This window comes from Tenrec ecaudatus, chromosome 10, assembly GCF_050624435.1.
Source record: "Tenrec ecaudatus isolate mTenEca1 chromosome 10, mTenEca1.hap1, whole genome shotgun sequence".
Classification (NCBI taxonomy): domain Eukaryota; kingdom Metazoa; phylum Chordata; class Mammalia; order Afrosoricida; family Tenrecidae; genus Tenrec; species Tenrec ecaudatus.
This window is the reverse complement of record NC_134539.1, coordinates 46,571,335-46,590,495: the sequence shown is the minus strand read 5'-3', so window position 1 is coordinate 46,590,495 and position 19,161 is coordinate 46,571,335. Positions and strand designations below refer to the sequence as shown.

Here is a 19,161-nt window from a genome sequence, read left to right as displayed (position 1 = left end):
CGTGGCACTTGGGTCAGGTTGCGGTAAAACACTGCCAGTCGCGTCTTATCGAAGAGGGTCAGGATAGTGCATTTATGTGGGGGCGCAGTTAAGACATCAGCTCTCCGGCCGTTTCCCTTATCAGGAGCATGGCTGGGAACCGACAAGTGCGCAAACAGAAATAGGAGCCTCGGGGACTGGCCAGCAGAGATGGGCAGTGTCCATACCTTCCACGGCTGGCTGCCTGCCCCGGCGTTCATTGGCAGTGTGTGCTCTTATTTTATGCATGATGTTAATGAGTGTGGTTATTTTTAGTTCGAGTCAGATCAGAGGTAAAGAGGGGAGCTGCCACCGAGAGAAAGACAGACTCCACACCCCGGGTGACGGGTGTGTGAAGGGTGACGCATTTGAGTAGGGAGGCAGAAAAATGAGAGAATGTGGATGCACAGGCTCAAGGTCAGCGCCCTTCTAGAGCCTGCTGTGTTTGGGGACAGGTCACCATTGAGGTACCCTCGTCGTGTAGCATGATGACCCGGGCTTAGTAAGAGACGCCTAGATTTGGCAGTCAGCTCCTTCTGCACCGGAAAGGACTCTGGGGAGTAAGCGGGATTGCTACCCACGGGCTGGGTCTTAACCTGTTTGGGAGCACTTTGTTCCCAGGATACGCTTGTGACTCCATAGCTCCTGTAGCCCCGCTTTTTCTAACAGGCTCTGTTGCCCAAATGATGTCCCCAATACAGAGTGGGGGCTGGCCTTTTATCAACAGTATGGGCAGAAGGAATGACTGAGGGAATGCAAGAGAGGGGAGACCCGTTAGCACTGGGGCCACAGGAGGGGCTCTCCAGTCTGTCACTGTAACGCATCTGCTGCACCCACTCGACAGCGCTTCACATAGCCACACGCAGTTATGTGGAGGAAATGGCCTTGGCTGTGCCGCGCGGGTTCCTGGGTGCTTGTTCATGTAGTGTTTCATTTCACAAGATCTTGGTGTGTGCGCTCTCATTTTCAAGCCTGCCACTGGTGAAGCATGCACAGTGTTCTGGCTTATGGACCGACCGGTATGGACCCATTAAGAAGCTCGGATTTTGGCCCCAGTGCCCACACCGTCCACCTGTGCCTCAAACATTTCCTTGGTACCTGTGGTGTGTCCGCCAGGCCTGGTGCTTTGGGGATGGGAGGAGGAGAGCTGGGGACACAGCCAAGCACGGCTGGTCTTGGCCTCGGGGGTGCTGGGTGAAGGAGGAGAGCCAGGCACACTTATCCACCTGGTGATAAGTAGGTTTGTGTGTAACGCAGGCATGCACCTGCTTGTGGGAGCCAGAGGAGGGAGTGTGGGGGCGGCAGGGTGGGTGGGGTAGTGTGCTGGGGGTGGTGGCAGCTGGGGAGGCTCCTAAAGAGGGTCATTTGGACGGAGCCTGATGCAGCCCAACTTTGGATAAAGGACGTTGTCTGCAGAGTGAAAGATAGTGGATTTCCGAGCACTGGCCTTGGCTCCCGGTACTGTCTTGTCCCATCCAGTCATCAGTCCCCTGGGATCTCCTTTATGAGGACCGCTCCATCCCAGCCCTCTCCACTTGACCGGGTCCGTTTTGGAGCTGGAATGGGCCCTCGGGGTGCTCTATTCCAGCAAGAAGAGCTGACTCACTCTTGGGCATGTGCGAGGGGATGCGCCGCTCTGTCAATCTTCGTCAAGAACCTTCCTCTTTTTTTGCTGCCTCCACCAAGCCACGATGTCCTTCTTCGGGGACTCTTTCCAGATAACTTGTCCAAAGTGCATGAGAGACCGTCTGGCCACCCTTGCTTCTAAGGAGGTCTGGGGGTACTTCTTCCAGCACAGATTCGTCTGTTCTTTTGGCAGCCCATGGTCCTTCCAGTCTTCTTCACCAGCATCATCCTTCAAACACATCCATTCTCCTCTGGTCTTCCTCATTCAGTATCCAACTTTCACAGGTCTATGAGGCCATTGAAATGCCATGGCTGGGGTCAGGCTCCTCTTAGTTCTCAAAATGGCATCCTTGCTTTTCACCACTCTAAGGAAGTCCTGTGCGGCAGATTCACCCACTGCAATGTGTGTTGGATCTCTTGACAGCTGCTTCCATGAGCATTCATTGCGGATCTAAGAAGACAAAATCCGTGACAGTTTTCATCTTTTCTCCATTGAGGATGTTGGTCTTCCTTACACTGAGTTGTCATCCATACAGACGGCTGCCATCCCTGAGCTTCATCAGTAAGTGCTTCATGGCCTCGTCGCTTTCAGAAAGCGAGGTTGTACCAGCTTCGTGCTGCAGGTTGTTAGCAAGCCTTCCTCTGCCACTCTATCTGCTGATGCTTTGCTGCTGTTCATGAGGTTTTCAGGGGGCGGTGCCTTGAAAGTGGACAGCCTATTCCTTCTCAGTTGGGAAGCTCTGCTGAAACCGTCTACTTTGGGGGACCTCGCTGGTTTTTGAAACACCAGTGGCATAGCTTCCGGCATCACAGAAACACGCACGTCACCACAGAATGACAGATTGACAGACAAATAGTAAAAAGCCTGGTAAAAAAGCCCCAGCAGTGAGGAACTTGGAATTTCTTACCCACCAGAAAAGCATTTGCTGTCAAGTAGATTACAGCCTGGCAACTCGTGGGTCAGAGCACAGCTGTGCTTTACGGCGTTTCCCGGGCTGCTCTGTAGAGTAACCGTTTCACCACCTCGGGACTCCTCCATGCCACCAGGCCCTGCTTGTCTGGCCTGGCCCGGTCCTGTCCACCTGCCAGGGAGCCAGTCTGGCTTGGCCCGAGAATCCTGCTGCATCTAAACAGGCCTTTTCTCAGCCTCCACCTGGAGCCCCTACTAAATTAAGAGCCATTTAGGAAAGACAGGATATGGAATGACCTGGACAGATGCTTAGGCTCATCCCCGCCCCCCCTACACACACACCTTGTGACTTTTCAGTTCATATATGGTCAGTGGTAAAATTATATACAAGAGGGCTTTGAAAGTTGGTGGGAAAATTCCGTGATCTCTTTTAAGCCAATTTGTCCATGAATTGTGTGAAGCCCCCTTGGTTACACCTTGGGCAACCAACTGTGAAAGGTCAGCAGTTTGAACCCCCTGTGGCTCTGCTGGAGAAAGATGAGGCTGGTTCCTCTGTAAAGGTTTGCAGTCTCAGAAACCCACAGCGCCAGTTCTACCCCGTCCTGTCGGACCCCTGTGAGTCGGCATTGCCTCGGTGGCAGTGAATTTGTTGTGGTGTTTTGCTGTGTGCAGAGGGGCATGTCGGCTTTGCAGCGCCGTGGGGCACTCTGCCGTGGCTACAGAGATCTGGAGACTGAACTACTTAAAGTCACGGGTCATTAGTGGCCATTCGGGTCCTGGAGCTCAAGTCGCCAGCTTCCTCCCAGCACAGGGCTTGCTGCTCCAAGTGCCCCTCCCCCAGGAGCCAGCTAATGAAGCCGCGGATTCGTGGTAAGAGGGGTCGCTCAGCTGGGCGTGCTGGAGACAGCTAGGCACCAGTCCATCAGAAGTACGGTTTCAGGTGAAGAGCAGGCGTCTAGAATCATTTCTTGTTCTTTTGGTTTTTTATTGTATTCCTTGTCTTAACCTGCCAGTAGATCAACGTGAAAGGAGACTTGGGGGCACAAGACCACCCCCAGGTCCTGCACCCTAATTCATACAGCTCTTTCCGGTTTTGCAAATGTGCTGTTTTTACCTCGGGCAACACATCCCTGTGTGTTTTTAAGTAGCTGGGATCACAACGTGATTTTCCTCTGAGGCCCGATTACTTACCCTTGTCATTAAAAAGTCTCTGGTTTGCTATCTCCTCTTCATAATTGCCTTTGGTACAGGTGAGGCCGCATTCTGCAGGGTGGATGTGACACCGCTGCCGTCTCCCGTTGGAAGGTTAGGCTGCTGCTTCTCGCCTTCCCTCTTGTCTAGTGGGTGGCGCTGTGGAGAGCAGGGCTGCACATGGAGCCGGGGCTTCTGCGGGAGGATTGCCTTTGGAAGACATTTCCAGGCAGGAAGGAGTCACGGCTGCTTTTGTGTTTGTTATGTGTAGCACAAATACAGATTAGACAAATAAAGCAATGTTCAGTCCAGTTTAATGAGTTACTAGAATGACTTTTCACAATCGCTAGGGTTCTCGACGGCTGACAGATACCCTGTATCCCCTACCCAGATCAGGAGACGGAGCCTTGCCAGCCAAGCCCAGAAGCATCCAAGGGCTGCCTGGCAGTCCCAGCTCCTATTCCGCAATAAGACCAACAGCTACGCTGACTAGATGCTCTTTCTCCCTTGCTCTTAAAACATTGAATCATCCCTACACATTGATGTCTAATTTGGCCATTAAAAAAAATGCCCTTAAAAATGTCTTAATTTGTAGTCCCTGCCCACCCCCTTAATCCCAGCCCCTGTCTCTTCTCTACCCTAAATTGTTGATTGGATCAGCTGGATGACGTGTCTGAGAGAGTTCTCCCGACTCCCATAGGCTGGATCGTGCTGACCGCTTTCCCCTGCAGTTCAGGAAGATCATCTTGTGTTCCCCGCCCATTGATTGGCTGGAGCAGCTCCAGTCTTCCTTGTTTTGTGTCTGTGTGTGTGGGCAGGCAGTAGGGGGCCATGATTGTGGAGTAAGGTTCTATCAGAGGTGGTGATGGGCTGGGTGTCTATTTGGGGGATGCTGTCAGCTTCTGCTGCCCACTGCTGCATGCTTACCCTTCAGTAACCAAAAGATCTTGGTGGTCCACGCGATTCTGACTTACGTACGGCAACGCCCTGTGAGTCAGAGTCAGACTGCTCCCTGGGGCCTTCAGTGGCTGATTTTGTGGAGAAGTAGATTGCCAGGCCTTACTTCCGAGAAACCTCAGGGTGGACTCAAACCACCCTGGTTAGTTGATGAGTGCTTAACTGTTTGCCCCACCTTAGAACCCCTTTCCACTCACTCACCCATTGCCATGACATTGATTTCCACTCCTACCGACCTCACAGGATAGAGCAGAACGGTCTGTTATGTAGGGTTTTCAAGGTTATAGTCTCTGTGTGAGTCTGGGTGCTTTAGAGAAACAAATCCACAGAAACTCATATGCAGAAGAGAGAGTTTATATAAAGGGTCAGTGTACATCAAGAAAACATCCCAATCCACTGCTGCCCAACCCCACAACTCCAACATTAGCCCATATGCCCGACACCAATCCACAAAGTCCTCCTCCATCTCACGAAACAGACGCAATGACGCCGACTGCAGGAGGAAAGCAGAGTCAGTGAATGTGTAAACATCTCAGAGCTGGCAGGGGTCTCCACACGGCTGCTCCAGCACCCAGGGCTGCATCGGGGTAGGTCCATGTGGCTTCTCCTTGGGGATGTCTTGCAGGAAGTGAGCCTTGCCAGCTGAAGCAGAGAACTGGTTAAGGCAGCTGCACCCTGTCTGACCATCACAAAGCAAGAGACCCGAGAACTCGAAAGGCGAGGCTCACCGAGCCATTTATCCCTCCGTCCTTCAATTAACCCCACATGTGCTTCTTGGCCAGGTTGGCGCAATAAGTTAATTACCTCAGTCTCTATGGGAGCAAACTTGCCACATCTTTTCCCCGTGGAACAGCTAGAGGGTTGAAACTGCCAGTCTTTCAGTTAGCAGCCAAGTGCTCATCCATGGTGCCACCAGGGGCTGGAAAATGGCGACACGGCAGTTTCACTATTTCTTCTTCAGTGATGGAATGCTTCAATGATGAAAAGCTCAACTCGTGTAGTTCCAGCAGGTCTATGGAGCTTTACTGACCATAGCACACAGTTTACCCGCCAAGTGCATAAAGGGGACGGCTAGTGTACTCAAGGTCCGCTACAACCATCGCCACAGTGTCCAGCATCGTAATGCCCCCAAAACGAACCCAGCTCACCCAAGTTCCCTCCTTCTCCCCAGTTCCAGCCCCAGTCAACTGCGAATCTGCTTTCTTCCTATAGGTCTACCCATTCTGGAGTTTTTCCATAAACAGGGTCTTACAGCGGGTGGTCCTTTGTGATTGGTGTCTTTTGAAAGCCTGGTGTGGTCGAGGTCGGATCAGTACTTCAGTTTCTTTTCTGGCCCCCAAGTAGACCATCGTATGGATAGACCACATTTTTTTCTTCCTCAGATGATGGATGTTGGGGAAGCATCCACCTTTTGACTATGGGGGAAGTTTTTGTGGATCTATGTTTCCATTTCTGTTGTATGTGCCTCGGAGGGGATTGCTGGACCGTGTGTTCTGGCTGACTCTATGCTGAATGATTTGAGGAGCTGCCAGATTGATTTTCATAGCCCTTGCACCATTTTCCTTTCCCAGTAGCAGTGAGGGTTCTAAGCTCGCCACGCCTTGACCAGCACACACGTTATTTACTGTCTTCTTGATGATGGCCATCCCATCCTGGGGGGAGGGGGCGTTTGAAATAGTAGCTCATTGGGATTTTGACTTGCATTCCCCTGGTGGTTAATGCCCAGCGGCCTTTCAAGTGCTGGTTGGCCATTTGTTTATCTTCTTTGGAAAACCAGTTCATTCCGTGCCATTGCTTATAAACATTGTTTCTTCTTCTTTCCGAGTTACAATAGTTCTTGGTAGATCCTTGGTACAGCTCCCTTCTCAGCTGTGCGGTTGCAAAAAAATTGCCTACTGTTCTGTGTATGGTCCTTCCACTGTCTCAAGGTCTCGGGAACTCTTGAAGTACAAAAGATCTTCACTTTGCTGGCATCCAACTTGTCTATTCTCTCCCCCCCCCCCTTTTATTGCTTGTGCTCTTGCTGTCACATCTAAGAAACCATTACTTGATCCAAAGTCAGGAAGATTGAAATTTGGTTTCCCCCAAGACCTTGATAGTTTTTTAACACGTGCGTGTAGGGGCTCGATCCATTTTGCGTGTGTGCAGTGCCAGCTTACATTTGGTTGCCCGGTGCTGAGCTAGAATACAGAATAAAGGCTTGATTCTCACCCTGCAGCTATTGGCCAGTGTGCATAACGTGTCGGTTCCCTAAGCGTCCTGGAGCACCAGGTTGTTCTTGTTGTGCTGGGCTTCCCTTGTCACCAGGTAGCCCTGCCTTTGATCATCCAAGGGCTTGCACCAGTCGCCAGAGATAGGGTCTTCTCGTTGAATTAGGCCTATGCCTGGCCTGGGTGAGTGTTAATAAAGAAGCGCTCTCATTTCTCAAAGACTTGTCTGGGGTTCTCATTTGCAATTTCATTAGACCCTCGGAGCTGTGGGGTGAGTGGGTATCATTAGGCCTCTTTTACAAAGGTAGGGAGGAGGAGACAAGGAAGGAGACGTGATGTGTGCAGATTCACAGGGCTAACAAATGGCCAATTCAGGACGTGACCCTTGTCTTGGATTCTTCTCTTGTGTTCAAGCCCCTTGTAGTGACCACGTAGTCAGTCAGGACCCTGAAATGGGCCTTGAATTTGGGTGTGAGTCCTGGCTTTGCCACCGGTGACCCTACCAGGTCTCTTGGCTTCTCTGGGTCCTGCTCAACCCCTCTGTGAAAGCAGAGGGCCCAAAGAGCCCGTTCCAGAGGAGCAGCCAATTTCGCAAGGAAGTCTGCAATGACCAAAACGTTTAGGGAGGCAGAACCCCCAGCAACCCATCTCGGACCATCACGTGTGGGCACAGGTCTAAAATGCACCCTTTTGAACAGAGACTAGAAAGGAGGAAAAGTAGGTGTCTGGGGAGTTTTGTTGTTGTTTTACTTCGTATTGTCAGAAAGCATTTGAATTCCTTTGACCGTGAGTTTGTGTTTACATTTATCATAGAACGAATTGGTTTCCTTAAACTTTGCACTGCGCCGTGTTAAGGGTGTGTAACACAGAGAGAGAAGTGATTCATTTCCTTATTTATTGGCTTTTTCGAAGTCTCTCCGTGTCCTCTCCAGCCTTCCCGCCCTAAATGTTCCTGTCCCTCCATTATCTTCCAGAAACATGCCAAAGGCCAGGACTTGTTTGATCAGATTGTGTACCACTTGGACCTCGTGGAGACAGATTACTTTGGCCTCCAGTTTCTCGACGCTGCCCAGGTCGCGGTACGTATTCCCCCTGCGAGTGGTGGGCCCAGCTTGGCTCCTGGCACTGATTTCAGAGGCACTATTACTAGACACTAAAGCCGGAGGACAGCTGCACTATTGTTCCAGGAGCGGGATCTGGGTGGCAGCGATGGTGCTGTGCGAAATGCATCCAGCACTAGGACACTAAGCCTCCTGCCAGGGGGCCACTCCCAGGGAAAGGAGGCAGCTTTTCTCCCTCCCCCAGGATGCTCTGGGGGGATGTTTCAAAGCACAGGGGTGCCTTCTGGGCATGCTTTTAAAGGAGGTAGAGAGAGGAAGAGTACCATTAGAGAAATGGTTTTAGCAGCGCCATGTTTACTTCCATCAGCAGAGGTGGCGCCAACCACCACCTTGCTGAGCTGTGCTGGTGGAGGAAGTGGGTGCCGTGAACAATGGTCTAAAACAGTGGTTCTCAGCCTTCCTCATGCCGTGTCCCTTTAATACAGCTCCTCATGTGGAGGTGACCCCCCCCCCAACATAAAATTATTTTCGTTGCTGCTTCATCACTGTCATTTTGCTACTGTTATGAATCGGGCCACCCCTGTGAAAGGGTCGTTTGACCCCCAAAGGGGCCACGACCCACAGGTTGAGAACCGCTGCTCTAGGACGATGTCTTGAGCTCACGCTATGCCCTGGTCCCGTTGGTTCTGAGCACTGTGGATTGCGACCGCAACAGTGGGCTCTCCAGAGCTTCTGTTCTAGTGGGACGGCAGGTCTGACACGGACTCAGGAAAATGCAGCCCAGTAAGGGAATAGACTGTGGGGGAGTGGGGGAGGGGGAAAGGTACTCTTGGAGACTGTGTGTTGAAAGGCAGGTTCCCTGGTAAAGAAGTCGTTTGAACTAGAGACCCAGAGCTTGTCATAGATGGCTAGGCCTTCCCATCTGAAAGGTACGCAGGCTTTTGCTGGGCTTCCCTTGTGACTTGCCAAGGTCAAGGTGCTCAGAGGTGGTGTGTGGGAGTTGGGTCTCCTGGAGGTCAGAAGTGATGCCCCCATTCCCTGGAGAAATGGGAATTCAGACTTCAGTGCTCCTGGGTGCACACGTGTCCCCTGGTTGCCCCCTTTACACTGCCTCCAGGGTTCCCTGTATGTTGACCCACCCCCATCTGTGAGCCCTGCTGCCCCTTGAATGAGCGGCCCAGGTGGCATCTGTTTCTCAGCTGGAGGCTCTCTGGTTTCTAGGCCCTGGGCAGGGACAGACTGGCTTCACTTCCCAAGTCTGTTTCCATTGTACATTGGGCCACCCAGTGCCTTGCCCTCTGACCTCACGCCTGCCCTTCATATCCTTCAAGACCTCCAGCAGTTCGGTACCCCTCCCACCCATCCTCTCCCAGCCCCAAGAAACCTCGGAGTTCAAGTTGCTGACACTTCTAAATAGTCTGGACACAGTCATATCTCTGTGAGCCTGCGCTGAGCCAGCCTCACTTGGAAACACTTTGGGTCTTGTCCCTACCCATCGCTGCAAGCTCCAGAAGTCGGCCAGGCCCCGTCCCTGTGACAATGGCCCTTGAGTTTTCCCTGTCTGCTCCTGTGTATCTGGCCTTCGTCCTCTGCTCTTCCTTCCCACCCCCTTCTCTCCTGGCCTCCTCCTCGCCCCCTGTCTTGCCATCTTCTCCGTGTCCTTGCTCACTCTTTGACTCTCCCACCCCACGGTGTTCCCTGTCTTCCCGTCACATGCAGGCCCATCTGTTTTTTCAGCTGCTCCCCCCAAGGCTGCCAGGCATTGGCCAAAAGAGAAGGCCGTGGTCTGTGCCTGTTGGCTCCCGAACAGAGCACAGGGACAGCAAAGGCCGCTGACCCACCCCCACCCGTTCCTCCAGCCTTGTTGGCCCTTAATGGGCTCCTGAGCACCCCCACCCCCGCCCTCTGAAACTAGTCCCACCGAGAGGCTGCTCCAGCAATTGGTCTCGTCCCTTAGGACGCGAGCATTTGGATTTTCTCCCTGCGGCCTTGCAGTGCCTTACTCTGTCTAGCCGTTTCATTTTCATGTCCGAAGAGCAGGAAACAGACCTGCTTCCTCCCGAGCTTACCCTCTACCCTGCCTCCACAGTTGCTGCCTGAGGGCCAGACTGGGCAAGCTTTCTGCTCGACAGCAGACTTAGCTCAGGCCTCCTCTTCCCTAAGGAGTCTGCACCCCACTTTCTCCTGGACGGCTGGAGGCACGGGCAGTTTGGGGCTTCTGACTTTCTTTGACCGTGGCTAGAGCTGGACATCAGTCCTGGTGCTGTCTCTGGCTCATCGGCTGGGTTTCAGTGAGCCCCTTGATTTCCTTGAACCTCTGTTTCCTCACCTGTAAAAGGGGGTGTCTGCGCCTGTTTGCTACTGTGCAGCAGACCCAAGCCAGAGGGAGGGAGGGGTTGCCTGCCCCAAGTAAAGGTAGCCCTGAAAGAGACAGGGGGTCTTCACCAAGCCTGTCGCCAGAGCGCAGTGAGCGGCTGCTACCTTGGTGCATGCCCTCATCCCCAGGTAACCTCTTTCTAACCACTCGGATTCCCAGAAAGCCAAGGATGATGTGACTCTTTCTCTTGAGTTGCTGATGACTTGGCTGGCAGGCTTTCCCAGCAGCCAGTGCCTGGTCACTGGGCTGCAGGAGGGCTGTTCAGGGCAGGATCCAGGCGGCCTTGCCAGGCCACACGCCTGCAGATGCTCAGCCTCTGCAGCCTGCCTGCATCCAGCTCTGGGAGCGGGGCGCTCCTCCTCCACCTTCTAGCAGAAGCAGGCGCAGAAGCTTGCTCTTCTAGCTTAAAATAATAATATTAACAATGATAATAACATTTAGTCTTTGAGAATCTAGTTTATATGTGTAATAAAATTTGTCCTTTGTAATCATTTTTAAGTGTAAATGGAGTGACATTAATTGCATTCACCATATCTATTTCCAAAATGTTTTTTTCATCACCCCAAACAGCAATCCTGTGCCCCTTAAAAAAGCAACTCCTCTTCCTACCCCTGTAAGCGCTGGCCTTCTGGCTCTACGGCACCGGGCAGTGTCTGTCTTCTTGTGTCTGATCGATTTCAGTTAGCATGTTCCCAAGGTTCACCCACGTTGCAGTGTGCATTTCGTTTATCCCTTTCTGAGTTGATGGACACTTGGTATAGCTCCAGCTTTTATCTGTGATGAGCAGGCTTCCAAAAGTTTGTGGCAAAAATTCCATTGTCAGAATTCTAATTTTTTTCCATGAGTGTTTCAAAGCCCTTTCATAGAGGCCACTGCAGTGAACATTCACATCCAGATCTTGTTTGAGTCTCTTTGTTTTCAATTCCTTGGGACCTGTGTATATCTAGGAGGGTGGTGTGATGGGTGATACCTTGGGCCGCTAACCCCCAAAGTCCGTGTTCAAAAACCCCAGCCACTCTGGGAGCAAGACGAGACTTTCTATTCCTGTAAAAGAGTTACGGTCTCAGAAACCCCGAGGTCAGGTGTCCCCTGTCCCATGTGGTCACCCCTATGAGTCAGCCTCGGTGGCAAGGAGTGAATGAGGGAGGTGTGCGTGTGATTGTCGGCCCCTGTGGTGATTGAGTATTCAGTAGGTAGCTCAGCAGTGTCCTGGGCAGTGCCCACAGCTGGCCTTTGACTACTCACCTGAAAGGCTGGCAGTTTGAACCCACCAGCGGCCCCACTGAAGAAGAACATGGTGACCACCTGCCGCCATGGAGACGGCTGAGGAAGCCCCCAGGGCTCGGTGTGCTCGCTACACACTGTCCGCGCCGGTCAGAGTTGATGCGGCGGCAACACAGTGACTTATTAATGGTCTTCCTAATTTTAGCCGAAGGATCCCCAGGGTGCTGCAGTGAAGCACTCGGCTGCTGGCTGCCGGCTTCCGTGGAGATGAGACCCTTGGCAACCCTGGGGGGTCAGTTCTCCATCCTGGGGGGGAGCTGCTAGGAGTCAGCAACAGGTAGGTTTCACACTCTGAAGGACACACACACATCCAAAAAAAGAAAGAAAAAGACCCCTGTTTTCCACTGTGGCTGCCCCATTTGGCAGTCCCTTCACCAAAACACCAGGGCTCCGGTTTTTCCACATCCTCTGCAACACTTACTGTTTTGTTTTTTTATTGTAGCCCTGCTGTGGGCATGCTGTGGCAATTCCTCCGCCCTTTGACTCCGAGGAGCCCAGAGCAGGTGGCAGCAGCCATGCCCAGCCTCTTTCTCTCTATTACAGTCAGTCTCTGTGCCTAAGCTGTGGGCAGTCCAGCCACGGTTTCTGTGTCCCTGCCTGTCCAGTCTCCAGACCTTGGCTTGCATTGTATCCCGTCCTGGGGCTCATCCTGGTTAAACTCCTGGGCCTCCTGCCAAACCATCTCAGCTGACACCCTGTCCTGAAGCAGGTTCGGAACCCCCAAAGCACTTTTTCTCCTCCCTGGTGGTGCTGTGAGTTAGGCATTCGGCTCCTAACCACAAGGCCAGCATTTCAAACTCCCCAGCCAGCCGATCCAGGGAAGAACCACGAAGCGGTCTGATCCTGTCAAGATTTACAGTCACTGGGAGTTGAAATCGACTCTGTGGCAATGGGTTCGGCAGCGATGGACTCATTTGACTTCTAGTCCAATCATCAACAAAATAAACAAACAGGCAGAACCCTTAGATGTATGGCTTACTCATCTTCACTTGGTGGCTCTTGGTGACAAAATACACAATCTAGAATCTTAGTCATTGGCCCCAGAAAGGACCCTAGGAGGCGTCTTGCCAACTTCTCTGTCACACAGATGGTGAAGCCAAGCCTTTGGACCTTGGCACGTTGCCCTCTGAGTCGCACAGCTTGGATTCAATCCCATTTTTTGCAATTTCAGCTTCAATTGCTCGTGCCATTATACTAATGCTGTCAGGCCTCGGTTTCCTGAACTGTAAAATAGGGAGAGTAGCGTTGATTTCATGGTAGAATTTAGGGGTCTAAATAAACAAATAAATAAATAAATAGATAGATAGATAAAAATAAAATGAAAAAAAGAATTGAGGGGTCAGTGAGTTAATTGAGGAAAATAGGTTTTATAATCCCAGGTATCGAATGTGAGTCTCCTCTCCCTGGCTGGCCAGGCGGAGGCTTGTAAGCCATCACGGCTCTGGGAAAGGCACTCGGAACTAGTTCACTGGAGCCCGAAAGCTGCTTTGCCTGCGGGAGAACCCTGAGCAATTCAAACAAGAGCCCTTCGGGAGAGTCGGGCTGCCATTGATTTTACAAGGATCAGGGATGATGCAGCTGGAGGCAGGTGACCGGATGTTATGAGAGGTGTGTTTTGGGGAAGAGACGGGTAGCAGATGGACTCCCCAAGGGAATGGTCCCCTTGACCACTGCCCCATACTGGAGGGTCACGCTGCTCTTTGAGACCCTCACAGAGCCCTTGAAGTGGGGCTCAGAGGGCTGGCAACAGCAGGGCTCCTGGCAATGCTCCCTGCGTGCCCAGCTTATGTCCCCAGCTCCTGAGGAGAGCCAAGCATGGTTTCCATAGTGCTGTGCCCAGCCCTGACGCAACGGGCAAAGTCCACTGCATCACCTCGTTGCAGCAGTTGGGGCTGGGGCCCGGGCGCTGGTTTCCCTGTTCCTAGTCAAAGCAGGAAGGGAGCCAGTAACCCACGCTGCAGATTCATTTTTGCCAGAGGATGGGGTGTGTTTTTACATATCAGCACTTTGTTCTGAGAGCCTGTGCTCTGGCCTATACTCCCCCAGCGTTCCCACCGCCTGTGCAGATAACTGCCGCTATCACTCCGAGCCAGGCGCGAAGCTAAGGCTCAGGGTGACTCTTCAGTTAACATCCATCACTGACCTCTAACGCCCATGTTACAGATGAGCAAGCTGAGGTTCAGAGGCGTTGGGAACGTTGGCGAGGCCCTGAAGTAAGGGACAGAGCTAGCCTTCAGAACCTGAGCCCTTCCAAAGCCCAGCACTCTTCCCTGAACTCTGCTGGTTCCACCAGACATGGGCACGCTCGCACGCACGCACGCACAGGGTGGGGAGGAGAGCATTCAATCAGGAGTCATTCAGCAGCTTGGCGTGACTGGCACTTACTCTGTGTCAGACTCTGTGGGTGCAGAAATGAGCCAGGCACTGTCCTCGTGTCCCACATGCTTTGGGGGAGGGGGGCGGGAGAGCGGTCCCTGACTGAGCCCTCTGACAGTCGTGCTTAGACTGCTCTGTAAGCCAAGAGGAGGGTTTGTCTGGAAGGGTTATCAAGTGGGCTGTGGGCCCCGAGGGGTGAGAGGCCCTTTAACAGCCCCTCCCAGCAAGAGCCTCCCTCGCCCGCCCCTCGGGGGCAGGGGTTCTGGCGGGCAGGTGTGGCCTTTCTTAACCCCCTCCCTGCCCGAGAGGCACTTCCCATGGTGGTGGGCTCTGCAGCGAAGAGCCCAGCCTTATTTTGAGATCCTTCAGATACTCTCCCTCTGGCCATCCCTGCAGAAGGGCGGGCGGAACCTGGATGGGTAATGACACCAGGTCCCCTGCGGTGTAGTGCTGTCATGCCTTTGTTCAGAGGGAGGAGACAGCCTGGAAGGAATGCCGGGCTTCCTGGGACTCAGTCTCATAACTGGGTGGGAAGCCATCATGTCGGGCCCTTGTGCCGGCCCTCTGGAGGCCCCTTGCCATTTCACCTGCGGGGGCATGAAGAGAGGCATGATCGCTCAGCACACCTGAGTGGGGTGAGGCAAGGCTGAAAGCTCATAGCGGTGGGGGGTAGGAGGGAGGGGCGCTACTAGAAAGAAGAAATTAAGCAAAATTCCTTCCCTCCATACGTTTCAGTGGTTTGTGGCACTTTCGCAGACACTCCCCGGACTGTGTGACAGTGTATAGGGGCCAGCCCATTCACCGATAAGGAAACTGAGGCTAAGCGTGGGCTGGGGGCGGGGTGCTTGCTCTGGGCACACCGCACGTAGATGTATGGCCGAGTGCTGAGACTTAGAGATGAGTACAAAGAACTGCAACACGGGCTCACAGGTCTCCCTGCAGCCTGTCTCTGAGGACTGGCAGCAAGGGGTGGGGGAGAGTTGTCCAGCCATGTGCACAATCTGATTGGTCGCAGAACGGTAGGCCGATGGAGTTGCAATTGTTTTATGGGCCCCTGTTCTGTGGTAGAATTATTGCCTTCCATGTGGGAGACCTGGGTTTGTTTACAGCCAATGGACCTCATGCCCAGTCACTGCCCATCTGCCAAGGGAGGCGTGTGTGTGTGTGTGTGTGTGTGTGTGTGTGTGTGTGTTTTGCTGAAACGTGGAAGAAAGGCCTGGTGATCTACACTTGAAAATCAGACAGTGGGAAATCTGTGGATCAGGACAGTGTGATGTGCGGCTGATCGTGGGGAGGCCAGGGCCGAGCAGTGTTTCCTACCATGGAGTCTCCGAGAGGCAGAAGCCCACTCGAGGTCCCCTAACCAGAGCAACAGCGGTTGATCTAGACAGGACCTCAGCTAGCCAGTGAAGCAGCTTACAGGCCGTCATTGTAGAGAGGAGAGCCCCCGGCCCACCCCATGGGTGGAGAAGGAGCCCGGCAAAGAGAAGATACTTCACTCTTGTTTTCGGCAGAAAACCTCAAGTGTGGGAAGGTGAGGTAGGCTGGGGTTTGAATCCCACCTCTGCTACTTGCAGCCACACCCCTCCCCTCCCAGCGGGTGCGCTGTAGTGTCACCCCTTTCTCTCTCCCTTTGTCTTTGAGTACAGTCACCCTTTCAGGTTCCTCCCAGCTTGTTACAGCCCAGAAAACCTGTAGGTTCCTAAAGTTCAGTTAGAGGTTCCATTGCCCAGGCAGACTGGTAAGGGCATGGGGCTGCGGATGGGGGTGTAAGCAGTGGGTTTTCAGATTCCTTCGAATGCCAGGCTTTTCCAAGGCATTGCCCTTTCAGTGCTTCGGGGTTGATTCTAGACGATTGAATTCTCCGACCAGCCTGCTGTGAGTGATGTTTCCAGAGCCGATGTACTGTTCGCCCATATGGGCTTCGCCTTCTGCCTTCTTGGTTTGTGCAAAGGGTACAGCCAGGTGGACTGGGAGGAGAAGCCACCTTCCAGAGATCCATTAAAATGCTGGAGTTAAGTGCCTTGCCCTTTGAACTCAGCAAGGCACCTGTCTGTTTTCCAGTGGCTGGCTAATGGTCTGTTAAGAGGGCTGGGGCTGCCTGTCTTGGCCTTTCCCACAGGCTGCACGGCTATATTTAGCCAGAACACAGACAAGCTTCCCAGAGAGGTAGGTCCCGCTGCTGCTGAGTGCAGTCCTCACAGCCGAGCTGGGGAGGCAGTCGATTAAATGGCACCTTGGGCTTCCCGTGCACAGATAATCAAGTCACACGGTGGCCTTGTGGGATACAATCCAAGTGATCAGAGACCTGCAACTCAGAAGGAAACAAGGCCATTGCATGGGTTGGCTCCCAGATAAAAATCCATCGGCTCCTGCTTTAGGATTGTGACTGGGTCTTTATTTATCATTGCTAAGGCAGACAGCAAACCTAATCCAGCCCCCAACGGGGTCAGGAAGTTTTGAAGCCCCAAAGCAGTTTCTCAATCCTTTCCCACCTTGCAGGGGTCGCACTTTGCATGCAGCATGTTCCAGGGTTGGGCAGGAGGGGGTGTTGCCCAGCCTGCGGTGGGGGCACTGTGGCCAGAGGGAACGCAGTCTGCTGCCTGGAAGGATACCAAGCCGCCGTCTCTGTGTTAACACGAGGCATATGCAGTTGGCCATCTCGTGCGCTACCCTGGCCAGTAAGCCCTGAAATTGCTTAAGAGTTCCAAACAGCAGTTTTCAGAAGCAGTTGGAGGATGCCTCAAGATGCCCACGATCATCCTGGGTTGGAGAGGATGTGGAAAATTTTAGTGCTAAATATTTAACAGGCACACTCCGAACCACAGCCAACTCGGGTCCACTGAGGCGCTTCTGACTCATAGCAGCCCTTTGAACAAGGCAGACCTGCCCTGCGGGCGCACAAGACTGTCACTCTTTACAGGAGTAGAAAAGCTCTTCGTTCTCCCTCGGAGCGGCTGGTGGTTTCAAACTGCTGACCTGAGCCCAGTGCAACACCACGACCACTTGGGCATTACGAATGGGCATGTGGGGAGTGTTTCCACACCGCCAGTGCACTGAGCTGCTCTGCAATGGGCCTCCGGTGAACCCGGATAGTGACTTTATCGTTCCTCAGTGACTCGAATGCGAGGCAGGGTGCAGCACGAAGTAGAAAGAAACCACGCACCAAGGCTGCAGCTTAGAGCCCCACCGTAGAGGGAGATGGGTGGGCCTAAGCCTGTTCTAGTCCAATGTGCTCGGGAGATTTGAGAAGGAAAAGTCGTGGGAGAAGCACCTGTAAGTTGGGAGCCTTGCACTCTCATCAAGGGTCCATCTGAGAAACGCACAGGGCAGTTCTGCCCTGTCTTGAAGGCTCCCGGAGGCAGAATTGACCCAGTGGCAGTGAATGAGACATTAGGAGCCTCAGCGCGAACTAGACTGGAAGTCTGGTTCCAGGGAGCGCTCCCTGTGCACAGAGAACAGGGGAAGTTCATCTGGAAGGCAAAGCTCGTGGCATAACCGTGGCCTTGCTGGGAGAGTGACGATTCTGCCTGCCACTGTCAAGTCTTCTTCTGAAATCGAGGAGGACTTGGAGCACTTGCTGATGAAACTCAGGATTGCAGCCTCCATGATGGACTGCAACTCAATATGAAGAAAGAAAACCCAAATCCTCTCAACTGGATCAACAGGTAGCAACATCATGATAAATGGAGAAAAAGGTTGACGTTGTCAAGGATTTCGTCTTGCTTGGCTCCGCAATCACTGCCCAATGGAAGAAGCAGTCAAGAAATGAAAAGATGCATTCCAAAGAGGCCACTGTGAGGAGCAAAGTGGACCTAACCCGAGCCCCGTCGTATTTTCAATCATCTCATGTGCATGTGAAAGTTAGGCCATGAATAGTGAAAATCGCGGGAGAATCGAGGCATTTGAATCAGGATGTGGAAAATAGTGAAAGTACTAGGGATTCCCGCGAGAGCAAAAAAATGGCGTTGGAAGAAGTATAGCCAGAAAGCTCCTTGGAAGCGAAGATGGTGGACCTCATCTCATGTCCTTTGGACGTGCTGTCCGCAGAGGCCAGCCCCCGGGAAGGGACGCCATGCTTGGTAAAGTGGAAGCTCCTCAGTGCGATGGACTGACCCTGGTCTCTGATGGGCTCAGACATAACCATGGTGAGGCTGGCAGAGGATCGGGCTGCGCTGCCTTCTGCTGTCCACAGGGCTGAATTCACCGGGATAGCCTCTAACCACATACCAAGGCTGTGGCTGCCCTCCCCCAGGGGCTACCACGTGTGGCTTGCGGGGAGCCATTGCCCTCAAGCGATCCTGAATCGTGAGGACCCCACAATTGGCCAATTCTTTGGGAAGCGATTGTCAGACCTGTCTTCTGAGATGCCACTGAGTGAACTGCAGCCAGGAGCCTTCTGGCTAGTCAGTGAGCATGTCTTTTGGGCCACCCACAGAGCCCTCCAGAGGTTCTCAGCTGGGTTGGGAGCTGAAGTCACATCAAATTCCAATGAGTCAGGCTGATCCACACAACTCCCAGAGAGGAGTAATGAATATGGAAATGACAACCCAGGCCACCTCCGTGACCAGACTGTCTTAGTCAAATGAAAGGCATAACAACACAGAAAAAGGAATGTCACAGAAAGAAAAGCACAGATGACATTCAGAGCCCCGCCATCCAGAAAAGAACTCTAAAAAAATCCCTTCTGGACATTGGACCTCCACTCAAGTACTCCCTCAATGCAAGAATACTTCTATTAAATTGGCATCATGATGCTCACCTTCCCGACAAAATTCGCTGAAGACAAAACGGGTGCATAAGCAAATGTGGTGAAGAAAGCTGATGGTTCCCAGGTATTAAAAGATAGAGCATCTAGGGTCTTAAAAGCTTGAAGGTAAACAAGCGGCCATCTAGCTCAAAAGCAACAAAGCCCATATGGATAAGCATATCAGCCTGTGTGATCATGAGGTGTTGAAGGGAACAGGTATCAGGCATCATCAGAACAAAAAATCATATCATAGTGAATGAGGTGGGGAGTGCGTAGTGGAAACCCAAAGCCCATTTGTAGGCCACCAGACACCCCCTTACAGAAGAAGGGTCTCGGGGAGGAGACAAGCCAGTCAGGGTACCTTGTAGCCACGATGAAACATACAACTTTCCTCTAGTTCC

The 19,161-nt window shown here is 52.7% G+C and overlaps 1 protein-coding gene across 3 annotated transcripts in view; it reads left to right on the top strand.

Moving 5' to 3' along the window:
- EPB41L4B (erythrocyte membrane protein band 4.1 like 4B) overlaps nt 1-19,161 on the top strand; it is a 155,024-nt gene that overhangs the window by 34,815 nt on the left and 101,048 nt on the right. For all 3 annotated transcript variants that reach the window (XM_075559012.1, XM_075559013.1, XM_075559014.1), the window contains exon 2: nt 7,887-7,991. In XM_075559012.1, coding sequence (XP_075415127.1) covers nt 7,887-7,991 — 105 coding nt within the window. The remainder of the gene's footprint in view (nt 1-7,886; nt 7,992-19,161) is intronic.